Source organism: Oryzias latipes, chromosome 6, assembly GCF_002234675.1.
Source record: "Oryzias latipes chromosome 6, ASM223467v1".
NCBI lineage: Eukaryota > Metazoa > Chordata > Actinopteri > Beloniformes > Adrianichthyidae > Oryzias > Oryzias latipes.
In genome coordinates, this window is record NC_019864.2 from 12,658,649 (window position 1) to 12,677,097 (window position 18,449).

The following is an 18,449-nucleotide window of genomic DNA, read 5'->3' on the forward strand; positions in this document are numbered from 1 at the left end:
GGGATGCCACACACTGATGGCGTATACTTATACTTATATATAGCGCTTTTACCTTCTTACGAAGGCCCAAAGCGCTTTACAGTCACAGTCCCAGTCACACACACATTCACACACTGGCGGCGGTTCCGATGCCGAACACTGGCGCCAACCTCCCACCAGAGGCGGTTCAGTGTCTTGCCCAAAGACACTTCGACACATAGGCGTGCAAGGCGGGAATCGAACCTGCAATCTTATGATCATGGGTCGACCGCCCTACCGCTGCACCACGGTATGTTGCGTGTTACACCACTAAACCCAGTTGTGCGGAAAGTGACTGATTGCATCCCTACTGCACACAAGGATCCTCATGTTGAAAGTGTCAAACAGGGGCTAAATTTAGGAATTTAGGAAAGATTTTGTACTTTGTTTAAAATGACGTTATATCAGGCTTAATATGAGTCAACTGAATATTTTTCTTCATTATTACTTACTTAATAGCAAATAAAAAAATAAGAATTTTTCAAAAGTTATTGTTTTTTTGGTCGATGTTTTACAGCAATACACATATTACATCTTGAATCAAAACAAAACCGTGACCCAAAAATCGAGGTTTGAACCGAATCCTGGCAAAAGTGTTTACATGCCAGAGTAGTCTGGTTTAACTGGAAAAATGTCTCTCTGGAAGCTCAGGTTTGCCTAAGGCAGGGTTAAACCAGAATTTTAATTTTTGAATTACAAGACCAGTTTCTAAAAAAAACAACCTGAGACATTGTAACTACAGAACAACAGAAGGAAATTATGTAAACACAACCTATTTGTAAATCAATATTATTTATTCATTTATTTTGGGTTAAAAACACTACTGTCCCACATAAAATTGATTAATAGAGTCACTTCATCATTCAAAGTATGGAAGTAGGGATCAATATAATAATCTTGGTGAGGATAAATCAGTTTTGCAGCTCATAATGTTTTATCTGATTCTCCCAGGTACACTACTATTGAATTCTACACTTTTTTTTCAAGCTATATTGCATTCCTGACACAGTCCAGACCTCCCATGGAGCAGGGCTTTAAATCTGAATTTAAATCTTCTATTTCACTTTCTCTCCGCAGCAAAAATAATAATCTGTCATGCATTACTCTGTCTGTGTTCTGTCTGAAGAGACCCATGTAAATACAGTCAGGTGATGGCCTCACTGAGAAACATGAAGCCTTACCCCCAGTCCTGTAACAGGGGGCCTCAACCCCCATTAGCCTTCATGTTCCTCTCACTCTGGGATACTATGCTAATTAGAGCCGAGACAGCGGGTCAGTCCCTGAGGATACATGGAAGGAAGGGCTGTTTGAGAGATGGGGAGAGGAAAAGTAGAGAAAAGAGGCGAGGAAGGAAAAAAAGTGGAGGGAGAAGGCCTTGAGAGGAAAAGGTGAAGATTCGGTCCATTTGAAAGAGGATGCCGCCTGCCGTTCACAGTTGAATCACCTTGTTGTGAACCCGTGACCCTAAAACCTCTTTAAAAGCCGAGTGAGTGGGTCAGTGGTCAGCCTGTAACAGAGAACAGGCTGAAGCCAACTATAGCTCTCACAAAAGCCTCGCATCAGTGATTTTGCAGAGCAGGAGACGAAGAGGAGGGAGTTGGAGGTGCAGGGGAACGAGGAGGTGGTGGGCTGATGATTAGCATTCTGAACATGCATTAAAAGGAAAGCGCAGAGAAGGTGGGTTCTATTCTTCCTTTAACCTCCTGCCTTGGAAGAGCCTTGCTCATTGGACTCCTTTCATCTGGTTCCATCTCTCTCCTCATCATGTTAGCTCTTGGATCTTGCCTGCTCCAGTGGGAAGAGGTTAACAGGGGATAACTAACATCTTAATCCAACTACAACAACCAGACTAAACAGTAATGTGCCTGGGATTGGATCTCGCATTTTGATCCCATCATGTTTGTGTGAGAAACACATGGAGCAAAAATTTGATTTATCAAGAAAACTGCTGATTCCATTATGTTGATTGATTTTATTTAGTATCTTAAAATTCCAACAAATGTCCATTTATTTTCCTTAAAAAGATCTGATTCATTTTTTTTCCCAGTATTGTGGAATTCTGTGTCTGTCACAGACCTGGTTCACAGTGGACCTAAACAGAGAAATACCAGACGGAAAAAATAATTATTTCTTTTTTTATTGTTCCAAAAATGTAACTGAACAAAAACATCAATTGGGCTGCACTAATATGTTGCAAAGACTATTTACGACGTTTATTTGACTAATTAGAGTTTATTTAAGACGTTCAAAGCTTTAGGGGTGAACAAAAAAATAAAACTCAGAGCATCACTTTTTCATCCTCTTTTTTGATTGGCTCACTTTTATTTAAAATGTTAAACACGTGTTTTAATTAGCTGGAAAAAACAATTATTATTTGGACAATGTATAAAATTCTAAGTAAATTAGTAAAATGTCATGGTGTTGCTTTAAAACAGACGTAGCGATGCAGACTTTCCAAAAAGCTCTAAAGGGAAGTGTTTCCCGTAGGAACTACAATCTTTTCTTGTGTGGTGGCACCACCTTTGTTTGTGGTACGGAGGCCCCAGCTTCGTCTCCATGCAGGGTGCTGTTTGAAGTAGCACGAGTTGAAAGAGATGGAGACCCTGCACCAATGTTCACCTGCTCATACAAGTGCTCTTTTATGTGGTATCTCTGGTGTGGTGTGTTTGTGTGTTTGTGCAGGCCTGCAAAGACTGGTAATCTGCACGCCCCGATGATTCTCCCTAATTCTTTTGTGTATGTTCCACATTGTTTATTCTTAAAATGTCTTAGTTCTTGCTTTTTTTTAAAAACTTTTTAGTGGCTCCCTTCTCTCAAACACAACCTATTTGTAATATGTCACACCATCTACTCATTTCATAACCATTTCCAAGTTTTTTTTATTCTAACAATGAAGTTGTGAGGTTAAAGTTTGAGGTTTTACAGGGTCAGGCTTCTGAGGTGTCAAATCTGGTGGTTTATGGGGGAGGACCACAGCACCGCAGACCTATTTTGAAGGCCTGGTTGGCTTTTATTACATCAAAGGAACCATGCCATCATAGAAAGGGAATCTCTGAATAGCTGCCACCTCTTGGGCCTGGGTTGTCTGGGGAGAGCTCTTTGTTCTGTTGGGTTATAAAACAAAGATCGGAACGCTTTGGGTAATTGAGTTTGGTGCCCGAAAAGTGGGCAGGAGGCACGTCCACCAAATGATGAGGGGGAAAACAAGTTAGTTTGTGTGCTGCTTGGTTACAATAGGGCAATGGGCACAGCAGGGTTCATGAGTTGTTTTCTCCCTCTTTGTTCCCTTCTTCTCCCAGTCTCTGCTTGTACACGTTCCCCCTTTTTTTCTCTCACTCCCTGTGTAATGCTTCAACAGGATGCTGGAGTGAGTAATGTGATCACATGACCTCTTGGCAGCACGTCTCTGTGATCTGGCTCAGTGGGCCACACTAACAAGAGCATCCCATCACTTGTTGTCTGTAAATACAGCCAATCCCCTGTTCTCTTATTCTCTTTTGCTTTTCTGCCCGCCTTCCCCCCCATTTTGATTGGGGGGGGGGGGTGATCATGCCAGGATGTGTCAAAGGTGTAGTGCACACGCACAACCTACGGTACAGATGTGTCCGCTAATAAGTGAGCGTGCCATTAAAGACGGGGCTGCTCAGATTGTAGAGCCAAAGCTTTGGATGTGTGCACTCCCTCTGAAAAGCTGTTCCATTAATCGGTGTCAAGAAACAAAAGTATAGATAAAAAGTCTTTCAATATCCATTGTGTTCATTTAGATGATTTTTTTGGACTTGATGATTTTTCTGCTTTCAAGCAGATGCTAAATTAAGGTAGGTTTGAGGCAGATGTGGATCGATGCATATTTGCATCATTAGGCGTCAGAGGGGTTACATGAAAAGAGCATTTTTAATAATAAAGTAATGAATCCTTACATCAAGCACCTTTATTGAAAATTGTACTTTATTGAAAATGTAAAATACATTTTTAAAAATCATGATAGATTGATATATATATAGATAAATAGATAGATAGATAGATAGATAGATAGATAGATAGATAGATAGATAGATAGATAGATAGATAGATAGATAGATAGATAGATAGATAGATAGATAGATAGATAGATAGATAGATAGATAGATAGATAGATAGATAGATAGATAGATAGATAGATAGATAGATAGATAGATAGATAGATAAATAGATAGATAGATAGATAGAAGGACCTTTGACTTCAATATAAAAGAAGCCTGCATTTATTAGACAAAAACCAGGAGTCTTTACTACAAATATGGATTTATTGCGACAGTTGGTCCCACAAACCTTAACAATAATAATTATGCATATTATTCAGTAACTAACTTTCTTATGTTATGTGGATGCTAATGAATTTGCTTAAACAACGGGTTTATTTTTAGTGTTATATATTGGTTAATTATCAGTTTTAGTAACTGTTTTAGGTTTTGTTTTAGTTTGCTGTTTTTTGTATTTATCCATCGCACCTTAGAAGTCAGAAGAGGCTGAAGTTGCCATCAGATTTTTGAAAATTGCGCTCTGACAGTTATTGGTTAAGGGCAAAATCTATATCACATTTTAATCATGGGAACAAATAAAGTTTCATATTTTACAGAAGATACAGATTGACTGCAGCCTAGTACAGGTCGGTTTGTGAAAATATCGTCTGACATTAAACTGGTCTGTGGCCTGAAAAAGGTTGGGGAACTTAAAGCCTCCAGATAATCTCAAAAGATTCATTAATTGACCAGTTAGTGCAAGTAAATAAAAGGGGGATGTTGTTTTTTTTTTACGTCCAGAACACCCCTTGGAAAAAAACGTTGACCTGCTCCGGTTTCAGCCAATTAGAGTTGGATAGATAGCTCTTGGAAAGTAAAGCCGGGGACAGAATGGAGTCTGCTGGCGGAGGTGGTGAGTGTTGGCTGGAGCTCTGCTGGCAACCTGACAGACTCGCTGGATGATGCTTGGGCTGCTTGTGCGTTTTGTCCGTAAATTTGTGCGGGGCGGGGTGTGCACGTGTGCTGGTTTGAGAGTTTGGGATTGTGAGACTGGTATCAGTGTCTATGTCAACTAATCCCTGGATCCTCTCCGGATGTTGCCACTTTAATTTGCCATCATCACTGGTATCTCTGTAGACTTTGGCAACAACAGGATTGTTGTTTCAGAAATCCCATACTTTGCTGATGGAATTACAGTGTCCGCTGAGCACAGCTTTCATTGCAGACTGTGTGAAAGCAGAGAAATACATCTGTCTAATTACAGCACAGTCAGTTTATGTCTGTGACAGTTTTTCTATTGAAGAACACAAACAAGTAGAAACATTTAAGAAAACCCAAGAAGGGAAAAAAGGCAATCATTACATTCTCTAGATTTTACATGCTATTATTGGTCAAAACATTTGCATCATCTTGAGCTTTTAAACATCCACCAAACTCAATGCAAATTTTTTACTTGATCATTAGTCAAACAGACGGACCTTTAGGTTAACAATGGATGTTACACTCTTTGTTTTTTTTAATTTATCTTAGGAAATGAGGAAATCATGTTTACTTGTCCTGCCTTTGCTAGAGTGACTAATTTTAGTAATGATGTTACTTTCGGCTAACAAAACAAAACAAAAAATATATATATATTTTTTACCTTATTCTTATATATACAGTAAATCACCTTTTCTTGCATAGTTTGGCTGGGGGTGCAACTTATTCTCAGGTGCCAGTTAAATGTGATTTAAAAAAAATAGCAAAACCGCTAGAGGGCGCTTTTAGGTGTGTGTATCTGTAGTTTCTACTGACAGCAGCACAAGAGAGAAGAAGCATTGCTCAGTCTTACATCAGACTTGGCGGAGTTGTTCCAAAGTGACACAGAGGATGAAAAATTCAAGATTTAGTGATTTGAAGTGACATATATTAGTTGACTTGTTAGCATGTTCTTTAATTTGTTCTCTAATTTACTAGATTCCTCCTGTGTTTCATGAAGTAAATAAATAAATAAATAAGGATCTATGTGCTACAGTAGTAAAGCGTGCATTTATTCAGTCTATTATCGTTATCTATTTTGTTATTATGATTTGCCTTTCAAGATGAAATGTCCGTTCTTGTCCCCGTATTTTGGTAAATATATTTCTCCCAAAAGTGCAATTTACTGGTATATGATTACTTTTTACTTTATGATGCATCCTTGGGTGCTGCAACTTATACTCCGGAACAACTTATTGTTTGAAAAACACAGTAATTGTTCAATGTGGGTTGTTGTTGGTAGGCATATGACATGTGATATAGAATTTAGTGCACGAAATGAAGTCAAGTTTTTTATTTATTTATTTATTTTTTTACCAGGCCCCTGTTCAGAGTTGAGAAGAAATTGATGCTAAGTCTAGAAGTTTTTTTTTTTTTTTTTTTTTTTTTTGTATTAGTAAACACATAAAACTGAGAAAACCGCAGAGTATACCAAGAAAGGTAAGTGACACCATGCATTATAATTAGAAAAGAAAGAAAAAAAGAACCACAGCATGAAAAAACAAAAGAATTATTGGCAGACCCGTAGAAGAGAGAAGATGCAGATGCTTAAGACCATGCCACTATGTACATTTTGCGCACTTTCCACCTATGAAATTTTGGTCTTTCGTGATACATGTGTGATATATGTAATTCATAAGTATTATTGCGTTTGTCATTCGTCCCTTTGGAAAGATTTCCATCGAGGGTTTTGGTCAACAGGTCTTTGCGTGAATTTGGTTTAGTGCTGTTCAAAATGTTTGGGGGTTGAGAATCATGCACTTTATGTGTATTTTACGTAGTTTATACGCAATTATTACATAAATCCTATGGAAATGTGTAATTGGCGGCAGTTTAGCTCAGGCGGTAAAGCAGGTCGTCCAACAGCCAAAGGGTTGGCAGAATGATCCCCGCTCTTCCCAGCCAGCTGTCGCCCCCCGAGCACGGCCAGCCTGCAGCTCACTGCCCCCCCCCAGGGGATGGGTCAAAATGTGGAGAAGAATTTCCCCGTTCTGGGATAAATAAAGTATCAATGTAATTGTTTTTTTTTTAGATGCCTACCCAAATTTGTGGCTATCCACGAACGTTCCACATAGGAATATTAATGTATAGTGAGATGACTTATTATATTATTTATACCTACTGAGTTTCTTTGGGGGTGGGTTTCTTTCTTTGTGGTCTGAGTCATTTTGGGCTATGCTTCCCTGAATAAAAAAGACAATTTTAGTGATGTTCATGCTCACAAGAGTGCAGTTCAAAAGCAAGCCAAATACAAATAAAATGTAAAAAATGTTAACATTTCTTACCAAATCCAACTAAAATGTGAGAAATGAGTTTTCCTTTCATCGACTTTGGTAAAATGGTCCTGTTTAAGACAGATGAGCTTAATAGGACATTGAAAAGGGTTTGGCAGTTTCCATTTTACCCACCTAGAACTACCCAGTTGTGAAGCAAAATGTGCGAATATTTGTTTTTTCTCTCTTTTTTTTCTTATGTGGTTATTTAACCTTTTCACTTACTTTCAATGCATTTTTTTATTTGCCAAATTTTTACCATTAGTGTTTTTTTCCAAGTTCTCTGACTGCTGTGTACTGGTGTATGTCGGGCTGTACTTCATTAAAAAATCCTTTAAGCAAACATAAATAGGATGCAGCTTTGAAGAGTTGACTACAGGAAGTACAGTATGTACTGTATTTGCAAAGTGAAGAGCACCAACAGTAAAAGTAAAACCACTGAAGTGCTTTTGACTGGAACAGCTGAGTGAGCCAAACTACTCATTCTCTCTAATGATAACCTTTACATCTCTTTGAAATACACCTGTTTATAGGAATATAGAAAATGGGACACCCAACTAGGTAAAACAGTAAAATAAAAGTCTGCTTTAGGTCACGGTTGCATGATGGCAGTCTTAAAGGGGACAAAGAATTAAACATATGTCAAGTCAATTGATTTCCCTTATCTGTACTTCCAAAATTGACTCTTATTACCTCAATATAATTCAGGTCAAAAGACATATAAAAGTGTAAGAATACTGAAAAGCAGCAGTGGTGGTCCAAATTGTCGGATTTATACAAATGGCTCCAGATGTGACTTTTGTTTCCTTTGGTTATTTGTTTAGTCCTCTGCTGAAGTGGTTGGATGTTTGAGGCCAGGAGTCAAAATAAGTCCTTATGGGTCAATCCTGAGGTAAGCCCCCAATCTCTGAAAGATACCACAACATGAAAGGTGTTGGCTTTTTGGAAACAACCGTGTGAAAATGAGAGAGCAAATCAGTTCTCTGCCTTTTCATTCCTGCAGTGATGTATGGTTGGTTTTCGAAATAAGGTGCTCCCTGCAACGGTTTCCTGGGAATTACAGGGTGCTCTCTTTCAAACCAGCCAGCTGAGAATCTCAGAGCAGATGCTGCTGTCCTCACAGTCCTCCCTGTTGCAATTAGCTTGCTGATGACCCTTCTTTATCCTTTTATGGGTTAGTTGGGTAAACTTTATTTAGTGTGTTTTACGGGTTTTGACAGCCAAGTGGTACAAAAGTTGCACATTTTTCTGCACAAATGATGTATTTAGTTACAGCACACGATGTGCATGCGACTAATGAGCATGTGCAGGTGTAAGAGTTTGTAAGATTCCTAATTTGAAATGCATGCTTGTCACAGCTGGACTGGTTGGTCTCAAGACCTTCAAATTTCTCACCACCTTACCAACCCAGGTCAATGTTTGACCAACCTTCTAGGAAAGCTGACTTTCACATCAGCGTTTCCCCGGGTGTGTTTGCCCACTTCACAAAGACGCTAATTGAAACCAAGCATGACCCCGGATGCGTCCACATCCTCTGTACTCTCCTTTTTAACACACACTTTATGTGTATGTTCACATTCATCACCTCACACAGATGTTTTTTTTCCCATTTCACTGCCCCCCCTCCCCATTTTTTAAAGTCTTTTTTTCACCTACATCACCTTTTCAAGACACACAAAGCAGTTGTAAACACAGGCTGCCAGTGGGGAGGGTGGAATGCCTCAGAGGCTTACACAGTCTTTTGGTCCTCTCTGACAGACAGTCCCCCTTGTGTTTGACAGCTCCTTGGGTCCAGCTGCCTGGTTGCACTGTGGTGGTCCCTGCATGGTTTTTTTTTGCAATTTCCCATCAGGGGATAAGGGGGATGGGTAGCTATACAGAGGGGATGGTCAGGTCTGGGTTGACAGTTTCTAAATTGATGTGGGGGAAGGGGGATGTGAGAGCTGGGAGGGGAGGGAATGTCTTTGCCTCCACAAAGGAAAGCTTTTGGACTTCTTGAATGTGTTTCTCAGAGTCTTCAATTTTTTTTTTGTTTGTTTCAGAGCTGCTGAGGTTGCTCAACAATCAGCTTCTCTGTCTTTGTGTTTTATCTATTTTTTCTCTGTGAATTTATGTCGCTTTTTCAATGAATCACAGCTACAGAGTTGGCAAGAAGACAGAGCGAATATATGTTTAAAAAATCAATTTTATTGTTTGCAGGTTTATTGTGCTTTATCTTTTATTATACCATGGTCCGGGTGAATACTACTACTACTACTACTACTACTACTACTACTACTACTACTACTACTACTACTACTACTACTACTACTACTACTACTACTACTACTACTACTAATACTACTACTACTACTACTACTACTACTAATACTAATAATACTAATAATACTAATAATAATGATGATGATGATGATGATGATGAATTGGGTTATCTGTGCTTTTTCAGACGCTCAAAGTGCTTACAATGTATCTATTATTCATTCACTCCTCATTCATACTTTGTGATGGTAAGCTATTGGTGTAGCCACGGCTGCCATGGGGCAGACTGACAGAGGAGTGGCTGCCTAAGGCCTCTATGCCCATCACCGGGACATTCATACGCATTCACACACCAGTGGAGCAACACTGGAGGCAGGGAGGGTGAAGTGACTTGCCCAAGGAGGAAGCTAAATTGTTTAAAGTCACACTCCAATCATTGTTTGATTTATTGTAAAAGTGTTCCCAGTGGTCTTTTAGCCCTTGTGCTATCATAGATGACCCCACCCTTACATTGACGTTTTCTCCCTATGACAAAGGTGGATAAAGGTGGAATGATTTCATGTAATTCATGGACACCAGTGAAGATCACAAATCAGTGAAGAAAAAAGGTTCAGCGCACTGTCTAGTGGGTCTAGATGACCCAACTCCCAAAGTGAAAGTGCCTAGGATAGCACAAGGGTTACTTATGATTATGCTGTTTTTTTTTTGGTAAAAGATCAAAAAACTTTGACTAAATCAAATTGTTGATTTCTGCAGAGTGGCAAGAATTCATCAGAAATTCACCCTTGCGTTGTGGGCAGGATTGTTGGCATAGAGTAAGCCTGTGCTGATTTCCCATTATCTTTTTGTTTACACTCTAAACTTCCGCCCCTGATAAGTTAGCGGTAAAACAAAAATGACGAGCAATATCGGAGCAAAATTCCAGCTCAGATAACAAAAACTAATGCGTTAATGTACCTATTTGTCTGCAAGTGGATGCATCAGAACAGAGCGGAAAAGGGAGCCTATGACCTGCCAAGTTTGTATGTAACAACTGCAAGTTTTTACAAACAGCATCTTTTTAGTCTGCTACTCATTTTGTTTATATATGTCATCCATCACGAGAAAGAACAAGAACATAAGGACATGTTAAACACACCAAAACACTATTTTCATTGGAGTGGATCTTTAAATAAGACTTGACCTGATGTCAATCATATTAAAAAAAACAATTTAGGTGATTCATAGTTTTGTATATGCATTTCTTATTCAATGTACATATTTATGAGTGAAATTACTGATTTAAGCCTACACTAGAAATAACTTGCAAAAAAAACAAAACAATAATACATAAAAAGAAAAAGGATTACTACAAAGATGACGAGATGCCTGCAGTGGCACAGTTGAGCTCCAGAAGGGGGTTCCATATGTCAAACCAGTAATGAACTTTGCTCCTCCTGTTATCATGACTCTAGTGTTTCCTTATCATGACTCCCCCGTGCCTGTGTGCCCTAACGGCTGGTACCCAGACAGACGCCGTCTTGTCCTGCATTCTTTCACAGAACAGGACCCTCCTATATTGCCGGCACAGAATGAGGATTTGGTTACACACTGAAAAAGAGAAAAATCTCCTTTACGTGCTTTGCATACAGGAGACCTGCTTTCATTTCTTGGCCAAAGCGTTTTAGTGGGTACACACTATTGGATATCAAGCACTTCATTTTTTGTCACATTGGGTTTAGTGTATCCCATCATTAATCATGAAATTTTGTGTTTACAACTCAAGCCTGTTTTGCTTTAGGAGTAAATCAAACCTGTTTTTGTAAACCTGAGCCTCCTTGATTTGAGTTTGTTTGATCTTTTCTTCAATCTTGAGTTACTTTTGTATAAAACACTGAAACTTTACGAACAATATCCGTGGGATTGAGATCTTAGTGTAACCTTTTTCAACTAGTGAGAATATTACAGAACTTGCTTTTATTATAGTCGGAAATTTTCATCTGTATTTTGTATTTATTTATTTAAAGGACAATGCATACAACGAACAGTGTGGAGTGCTCTAAAATTAGTGAGACACTGAAAATATGCAGGATTGTAGCCTAGGCTAATTTCCATCCTCTGTCCTGTTCTGACCATGGCCAGCCACCAAGAGACTACAGACAAAATAAAATAAAGTAAAAAAGTACATTAGTAACGTTAAATTGGATAAAATAAAATGACATAAAATTAACAAAACTTAGATTAAGTTTAAAACAGTTTAAGAAACATAGTTCTCCAAAGTATACATCTATAAAATCGCCAAAATCAGAACAATACTATGACAACTGTGACCACTTTTTTCACCCCCCAATGATTTATTTTTACTTTTGTTTGGCAAACAGTTTTCTGGCATTGTCCCTAAAGTTAGCTGTGATTACAAGTTTGGTTTTCCAGCAGCCATGATCTTAATTGTTTTGAGAACGATGGAAGTGTGGAGAGCTCTCGAATGCTTTCTGGGATTGTGGTCCAGGTTTGAGAGGCTCGAAAGGAAGAAACAGTCTGTCCAAAGCTGCTTTTTCTGGAAGGAATAATGTAGTCACCTCTTGAACTTGCTCTGGTGCTTCTGCCTTTGTCTTTTTTTTTGACAAAGTCCTGAAGTGGGGGAGGAGCCAGACTGTGAAGGGTTTTATGGACAAGAATGCAATTTGCATGTTGAATCCTATTGTCAAAGCTCAGTAGATTGTGTTTCTGAAGTATTTCACAATTATGGTGGCTTTTAGGCTTTTTGTCCAAAGTTTTCAGAGCTTGTTTGTGAACAGTTAGAGCAGGGGTGGCTAACCCTGGTCCTCAAGAGCCTCGACCCTGCCTGTTTTCCAGCTAACCCTCACCAGCTTGCTCTTGATTAGCTGACTTGATTAGTGATTTCACTTCCTGATTGACTGAACACACCTGATTTAGGTTATCAGCATCTAGCAGTCCAAGGAGAGCTGGAAAACAGGCAAGGTTGAGGCTCTTGAGGACCAGGGTTGTCCACCCCTGAGTTAGAGGTTTCAGAATGGTTCTAGATGCTGATGTCCAGCTGGTCATACAGTAGGTCTTAGCAGCTTCCAGAGTTAAGTTGTTTCTTATGTGTCTAAAATGTAATAAATTGAATTTAATTGAGTTAACAACCTTTTTGGTGTGTGATTTGAATGTTAATTGTGTGTCTATTGTTATTCCTAAATATTTATACTCAGTGACTGATTGTGTAGTTTTTCCATTCTTCTTCTTCTTCTTCTTCTTGATTAGTTGAGCTTTTGGAAAAATACACACACACGGTTTTAGATACATTGAGAATCAGCTGGGGTCTTTGGAGCCATTCTGAGACCTTTTTCATGGCTGATGTGAGTTCTTGAGCTGCTTGGTATCTGTTCCCAGCATGAACATAGATGACAGCATCATCTGCATACAGCTGACACTGCACATTAGGTGGGCAGCAGCTAGGATGGTCAACAATGTAAAGACTGAATAGTAATGGAGATAATGGTGAGCCTTGGGGTAACCCTAGCTGAATTTCACCACTTGTTGATGCTGTATTATTGATTATGACTTGCTTTTTCCTGTGTGTCAGGAAAGATTCCAGCCAGAGTAGAGTTCTTGGTGAAAGATTAAACGTTGTAACTTTTTGATTAAGATTTCCCTGTTGACCGTGTCAAAAGCTTTCTTGAGCTCGAGGAATACAGGTCCTACAACTCCTCTTCTGTCAATCTATAGTTTTAGGGATTGCTGCTGATGGTTAATAGTGTATAGTGTTTTTTTTTCTTTAAAGTTTATATGGCCTTACTGAGTCCCATTCACACACGCACTCACACACTGACACACATGGCAGTCACGCTGACTGACATTGAGTAACGCTGACGGCAACCTATAACCACACAGAGTAATGTGGGATCCAGTGTCTTGCCCAGGGACACTTCATGGCAAGTCTGCAATTTTCCAATCAGAGTTCGACTGTTCTAACACTGCAGCACTGCTGCCCCTGATCCCTGTGTTTATTTATTTTCTCCTCATTGCAGTTTTCCACATAGTTAACATTTGAGACATGAACAGGTATCTGGTGTTCTCTTCCATTCATTTAGCAAAATCAGTATTTCATAAAAACTAAACATTATCTATGGTCAAAAAAGCAAAGAGGAACAACCTTGTACTTTAGCAAAGGTTGCAGACATTGGTTTCAACCCAATTTGGATGTTTGTGTGTATTCACATGCAGTATTGCAGGCACGGAATGTGTGTCAACAAGGAACTGGACCTGCAACCAGTCCATGGAGAGTGGGGTCCTTGGGGACCCTACAGTGCTTGCTCCAGGTCCTGTGGAGGAGGAACAAGGAGTGCCACTAGAGACTGCAAAAAGCCTGAGTAAGTAAGATGCTAGAAATGAACAAAACATCTGACCAGCGTGTTTAAAAACGATGTGAGTCAAGTCAAAATTTAGGAAAGATTATTGAATGTTGTAAGCTTTATGGAATCAAGTAAAAGGCGTTTCTTGAAATGCACAAAAGGTTGATTTGGATTGAGAGCTTTTTTGATCGATCCGCTGTTATTTTAGGCCAAGAAATGGCGGTCGATTCTGCGTGGGCCGCCGGATGAAATTTCGCTCCTGCAACACTGAGCCATGTCCAAGAGGAAAGAAGGACTTCCGCGAAGAGCAATGCTCGCAGTTTGACGGCAAGCACTTTAACATCAACGGCCTGACTCCCAATGTCCGTTGGGTCCCTAAATACAGCGGCAGTAAGTTCTCTCAAGCATGCAATTTCAAAACTGCAAAATTAGAGATTCATTTACGACTTACAATTTACCATGCAGACAATATCATGTATGTAATGTAGGACTGCATATTCTCAGTTTGTCTCCAAAAAAGTTTGAGGGACATAAAGATACTTATGATATAAATATTCTTTAATTTAAATTTAAAAAATTAGTTGAGCAGTTGGGCTTCAATAGAAACGAATAAATGTTTATCATGAAGTATACATACATTAAACATTTGTGTGTGTGTGTTGATGTTTTTCTTTTTGACTATTTACTATTTTAGAAATAATTATTCTATGGTGGGTTTTGGGGGGAAAAGTAAAATATTTTACGCAGGCAAACAAAAGAATAATTGCACACAAAAGTACTGATCCAGTTGAAAAAAATCAAGAAATATGATTTTCATGCATTCTCCACCCTTGCTGCTTAAAAAAAAAAGAAAAACAGATTTTTTTAGTCTAAGTTAAAGACCCATCTCTGATGACATTTGTGTTTTTGGTGTTTTTAATAAGTTATTTTGGCATTTTCTGATGCTGGAGGACACATTTTAGGAAAATTATGCTTACAAGTGCATTTCTGAGTATTTCTTTATTTAAATTGTTGTTTACCTGCTGCAGACAAAAATGCTGTTGGAAAAAGCTTTTAGGTGGGACATAGAAGCTACCACAGCAAGCCACAAGCTCTCTGCTCTGCTGCATTAAGATGCATCTACTTGTAGACGTATAAATCCATTTACATCTTAATTTTCCTCATCTGAACTGGCATCACTTGCTCAATACTGTACAGCTGGATAATTCTGATATTGTTCACAATTTTTGTTGCACCAGTGATGCTAGGTTGGAGGTGTGAGGGGCTGTAAGCTAGCAGGAGAGTGTGTAAACAGATGGATGATGGGAAGTAGGCCACTAAAGGTCACTTATATTATATAAGTGTCACTTAGGACACTTATCTTTATAAGTGATGAAATTGGAAGGTAACTGCAAAATTATTGTCATAATTATCACATCAGAGTTATTTAGTGTTACAATGTAAAACTGCATCTTAAAATGTATTTCTTTAGTGTGAAGTTAAAATAAGGAGAGCAATGTGGAAGCCCCATGGAGACCTTTCTGGCTGCTTTCCTTTATGCAGCTGGAGCTTAGTCCCTGCAGACGTGACCAAAGCAACAACATTCACATCTGGCAAATTTACTGCAAATGATTCATTCTTTTAACTGTTTTTGAACAAACAAATAAGTCCAGCCCTTATAGTGTAATATACTGTCAGATATAGAGAGAATTTTGGCAAACATTGGGGGGAAGAAAATAAATTAATATAGGGAAAGACTGTGCAAGAGTAGACTGAAACAAATAAATACAATGATTTTTCAGATTCTGTCAAAATGTAATTTTCTGTTTAAAGTTCAATTCTCTCAGTTTCTATACGTTTTCTCTTTTTAGTACTAATGAAGGATCGCTGTAAGCTGTTTTGCCGGGTGGCTGGTGCTATGATGTACTATCAGCTAAAGGACCGCGTCATTGATGGCACTCCGTGTGGTCCAGACACGTATGACATCTGTGTTCAGGGACTCTGCAGGGTATACCTTCTTATTTTTTTAATCTCTTTGTTATCTAATTGTGAAAAGCAGGCATGAAATCTGCAATGCAAAATCTAACATCGTTAAACAGCTTAAAGAAAATGCATTGCATGGTGCATTACAGTCAGAAAAACCTTCAACTCTTAACTTCAGCTTTGTGTTAGAAGTATTGTTCAAATACAAACATCTAACTTGAGCTTTTAAGATTACGAAGGTGAGGTATGCTTATGCTGAAATCTCTTTTCTCTCTGAATTTTCTTCAGCAAGCAGGCTGCGACCATGTGCTTAATTCCAAGGCAAGAAATGACAAATGTGGCGTGTGCGGAGGGGACAACTCATCCTGTAAAACTCTGGCAGGGACCTTCAACGATGCTCAGTATGGTGAGTTCTGCTGCTTCCTTGCCCAGCAATAGCACTGTTATGCATGAATTATGTCAGCAGTGTTTTAAAGATATATGTGACTCAGCACTGAGCCGTTCAAATCCATTTGATTGCTTTGGACATGCTGGACACCAGCGTGCTTTTCAGCCACACCACTGCAGTTTCATGAGAGTTTTTTTTATAACTGCTATATCAGCATCCCGTTTACTGGAAGCACTAGAAACAAATCTGATCACTTTCTGTAAAAATGTCATTTTAAATTTAGAACAATCGGTGACTCCATCTATTACTAGGCAAAAATACAACAGATGCATTATTGGGGCTATACCATTTTTGGGGGGTGGCATGCATCTCTGTCCATGTTCTTTTCTTTACTGTTCATGGCTAACATGTTAGGGGATGGATAGAACCAAACCAGATGCTGACAACATCTGTGAAAAATTGGCTTGTGTGGATAAAAACCAGTCATCCAGTCATCCAACCAGACTGTCCCACTGTTGTTGTGGCTTTTGAATTCAAATTGATTGAAACAAATTCAAATTGATTGAAACAAATTCAATTCAAGTCAATTTTAGAAATAATTTAAATTCAGTTTAACATAATTTAATTAGTTTAAGAAACCTATTCAAAATGAAGTTTAGTTTAAGATGAAAAAGCAAATAAAAATAACATTTAAGCAAACTAAAAGATACATCATTTATGATTATAGATTCCTTATTATAATCCAATTTACCCCAAAAAGGCCTAATGATATTTTTATAAATAGTGCATTTAAGTGATCAAGAGGTTCTTTTAAAGAATCTTTTTAAGTTGGTACCAGTGGCGGAGCAATGGGGGGCAGAAGATTAGGATGGCAAATGAGAACAGCAGAGTGGACGGCTGTTACAAATGAAAGGATTAAAAATACGTATTTCAAACAGCTTTATTTATTTAATTATATTGATGATTTCCTGTCATGCAAATATTTTCTGTGAGTGATTAATCAATCGTCAGCTGTAATCAATTAATCTAATCAATATATTTTTAATTGCAATTATCGTTAACCTAATACTTGCTGTGAAAAGCCTCAATTTTAGATATTTTGATATGAATTCATGATACTCTGGCACAGTAAAAGATCAAATTATAACTAAAAAACTGGCTTTATGAAGTTTTCCTAATAAAACAGACTTCCAACCTTTACTTATACAACAAGGGGGATTTCTTTTCAATCTCAATCAATTAGGAGAAACCAAAATATCAGGTGCAGAGTGCTCACACATAAAACAGTAGGAACTCTTTTCTGAGCAAACCAAAAAATAATGACACAAACTTCTTATTAATTCTGTAATACATGTTGACATACCTTATTTCACAGTTTACTGTCCAATGCGATATGCCCTCTACCCCATTAAAACATGATAACGAACACCTCGACGGGGTTTATAATAAATATAACGTAAAAGCTATGGCGTTGTGGGCTTGTTTGCACTACTTTTGTGATGAACTAAAAAGTCGCACATTAATGACGTTCAGCAGCAACGCAGCACATACCGTGTACACAGCAGTGCACAGACACCTAGACGTGCGCGGCTAACGATGTAAGAGGTGTTTTAAGCTGATAAAACGTACATGCAAATAAACAGTTGGACCCTTGTTTTTTAAATCTGAGAAACATGACAATAGTTATAGAATAAAAATGAGACCATAAATAATATAGCGCTCTAATTTGTCTGTAATTAACTAATTGCGAATAACGCAATAATTTGACACCCTACCCAATATTGACTCTAAAATTCAGGGACAAGTGGGGGTGGTAAAGCTTTTGACTGGGGGGACAGTTAGCCCCCTCTTGGTCCCCTTTAGCTCTGCCCTTGGTTAGCCCATTTAGTTATTTTTATCTTTCAACACTTTTTCGCCCATTTTCCTCTTTTCTGCAAACTAGTGATAAATGCATCGACAGAACATCTATGGATATTAAATATAGCTGACTTAAATGTTCACACATTAGTGTAAACATAAAGATGTTTCCAGAATTCTCATCTCAAGCATCAACCTTTTTTAGTTAATGATGTTTAAATATAAAATGTAATTATTTTTTTACAGTTAAAAGATTGTTTGAAGTGACAAAAGTTTGCATGTGGTCAGTTTTTTAAAACATCAAGGATCTCAGAGGCTGCTTGTAAACTGCGGGTGA

The 18,449-nt window shown here is 38.4% G+C and overlaps 1 protein-coding gene across 3 annotated transcripts in view; it reads left to right on the plus strand.

Moving 5' to 3' along the window:
- The window catches only part of LOC101170674 (A disintegrin and metalloproteinase with thrombospondin motifs 20), a 91,713-nt gene that overhangs the window by 32,307 nt on the left and 40,957 nt on the right, over nucleotides 1–18,449 (plus strand). For all 3 annotated transcript variants that reach the window (XM_023955653.1, XM_023955654.1, XM_023955655.1), the window contains 4 exons: nucleotides 13,778–13,923; nucleotides 14,114–14,295; nucleotides 15,756–15,892; nucleotides 16,156–16,273. In XM_023955653.1, the coding sequence (XP_023811421.1) occupies nucleotides 13,778–13,923; nucleotides 14,114–14,295; nucleotides 15,756–15,892; nucleotides 16,156–16,273 (583 nt within the window). The remainder of the gene's footprint in view (nucleotides 1–13,777; nucleotides 13,924–14,113; nucleotides 14,296–15,755; nucleotides 15,893–16,155; nucleotides 16,274–18,449) is intronic.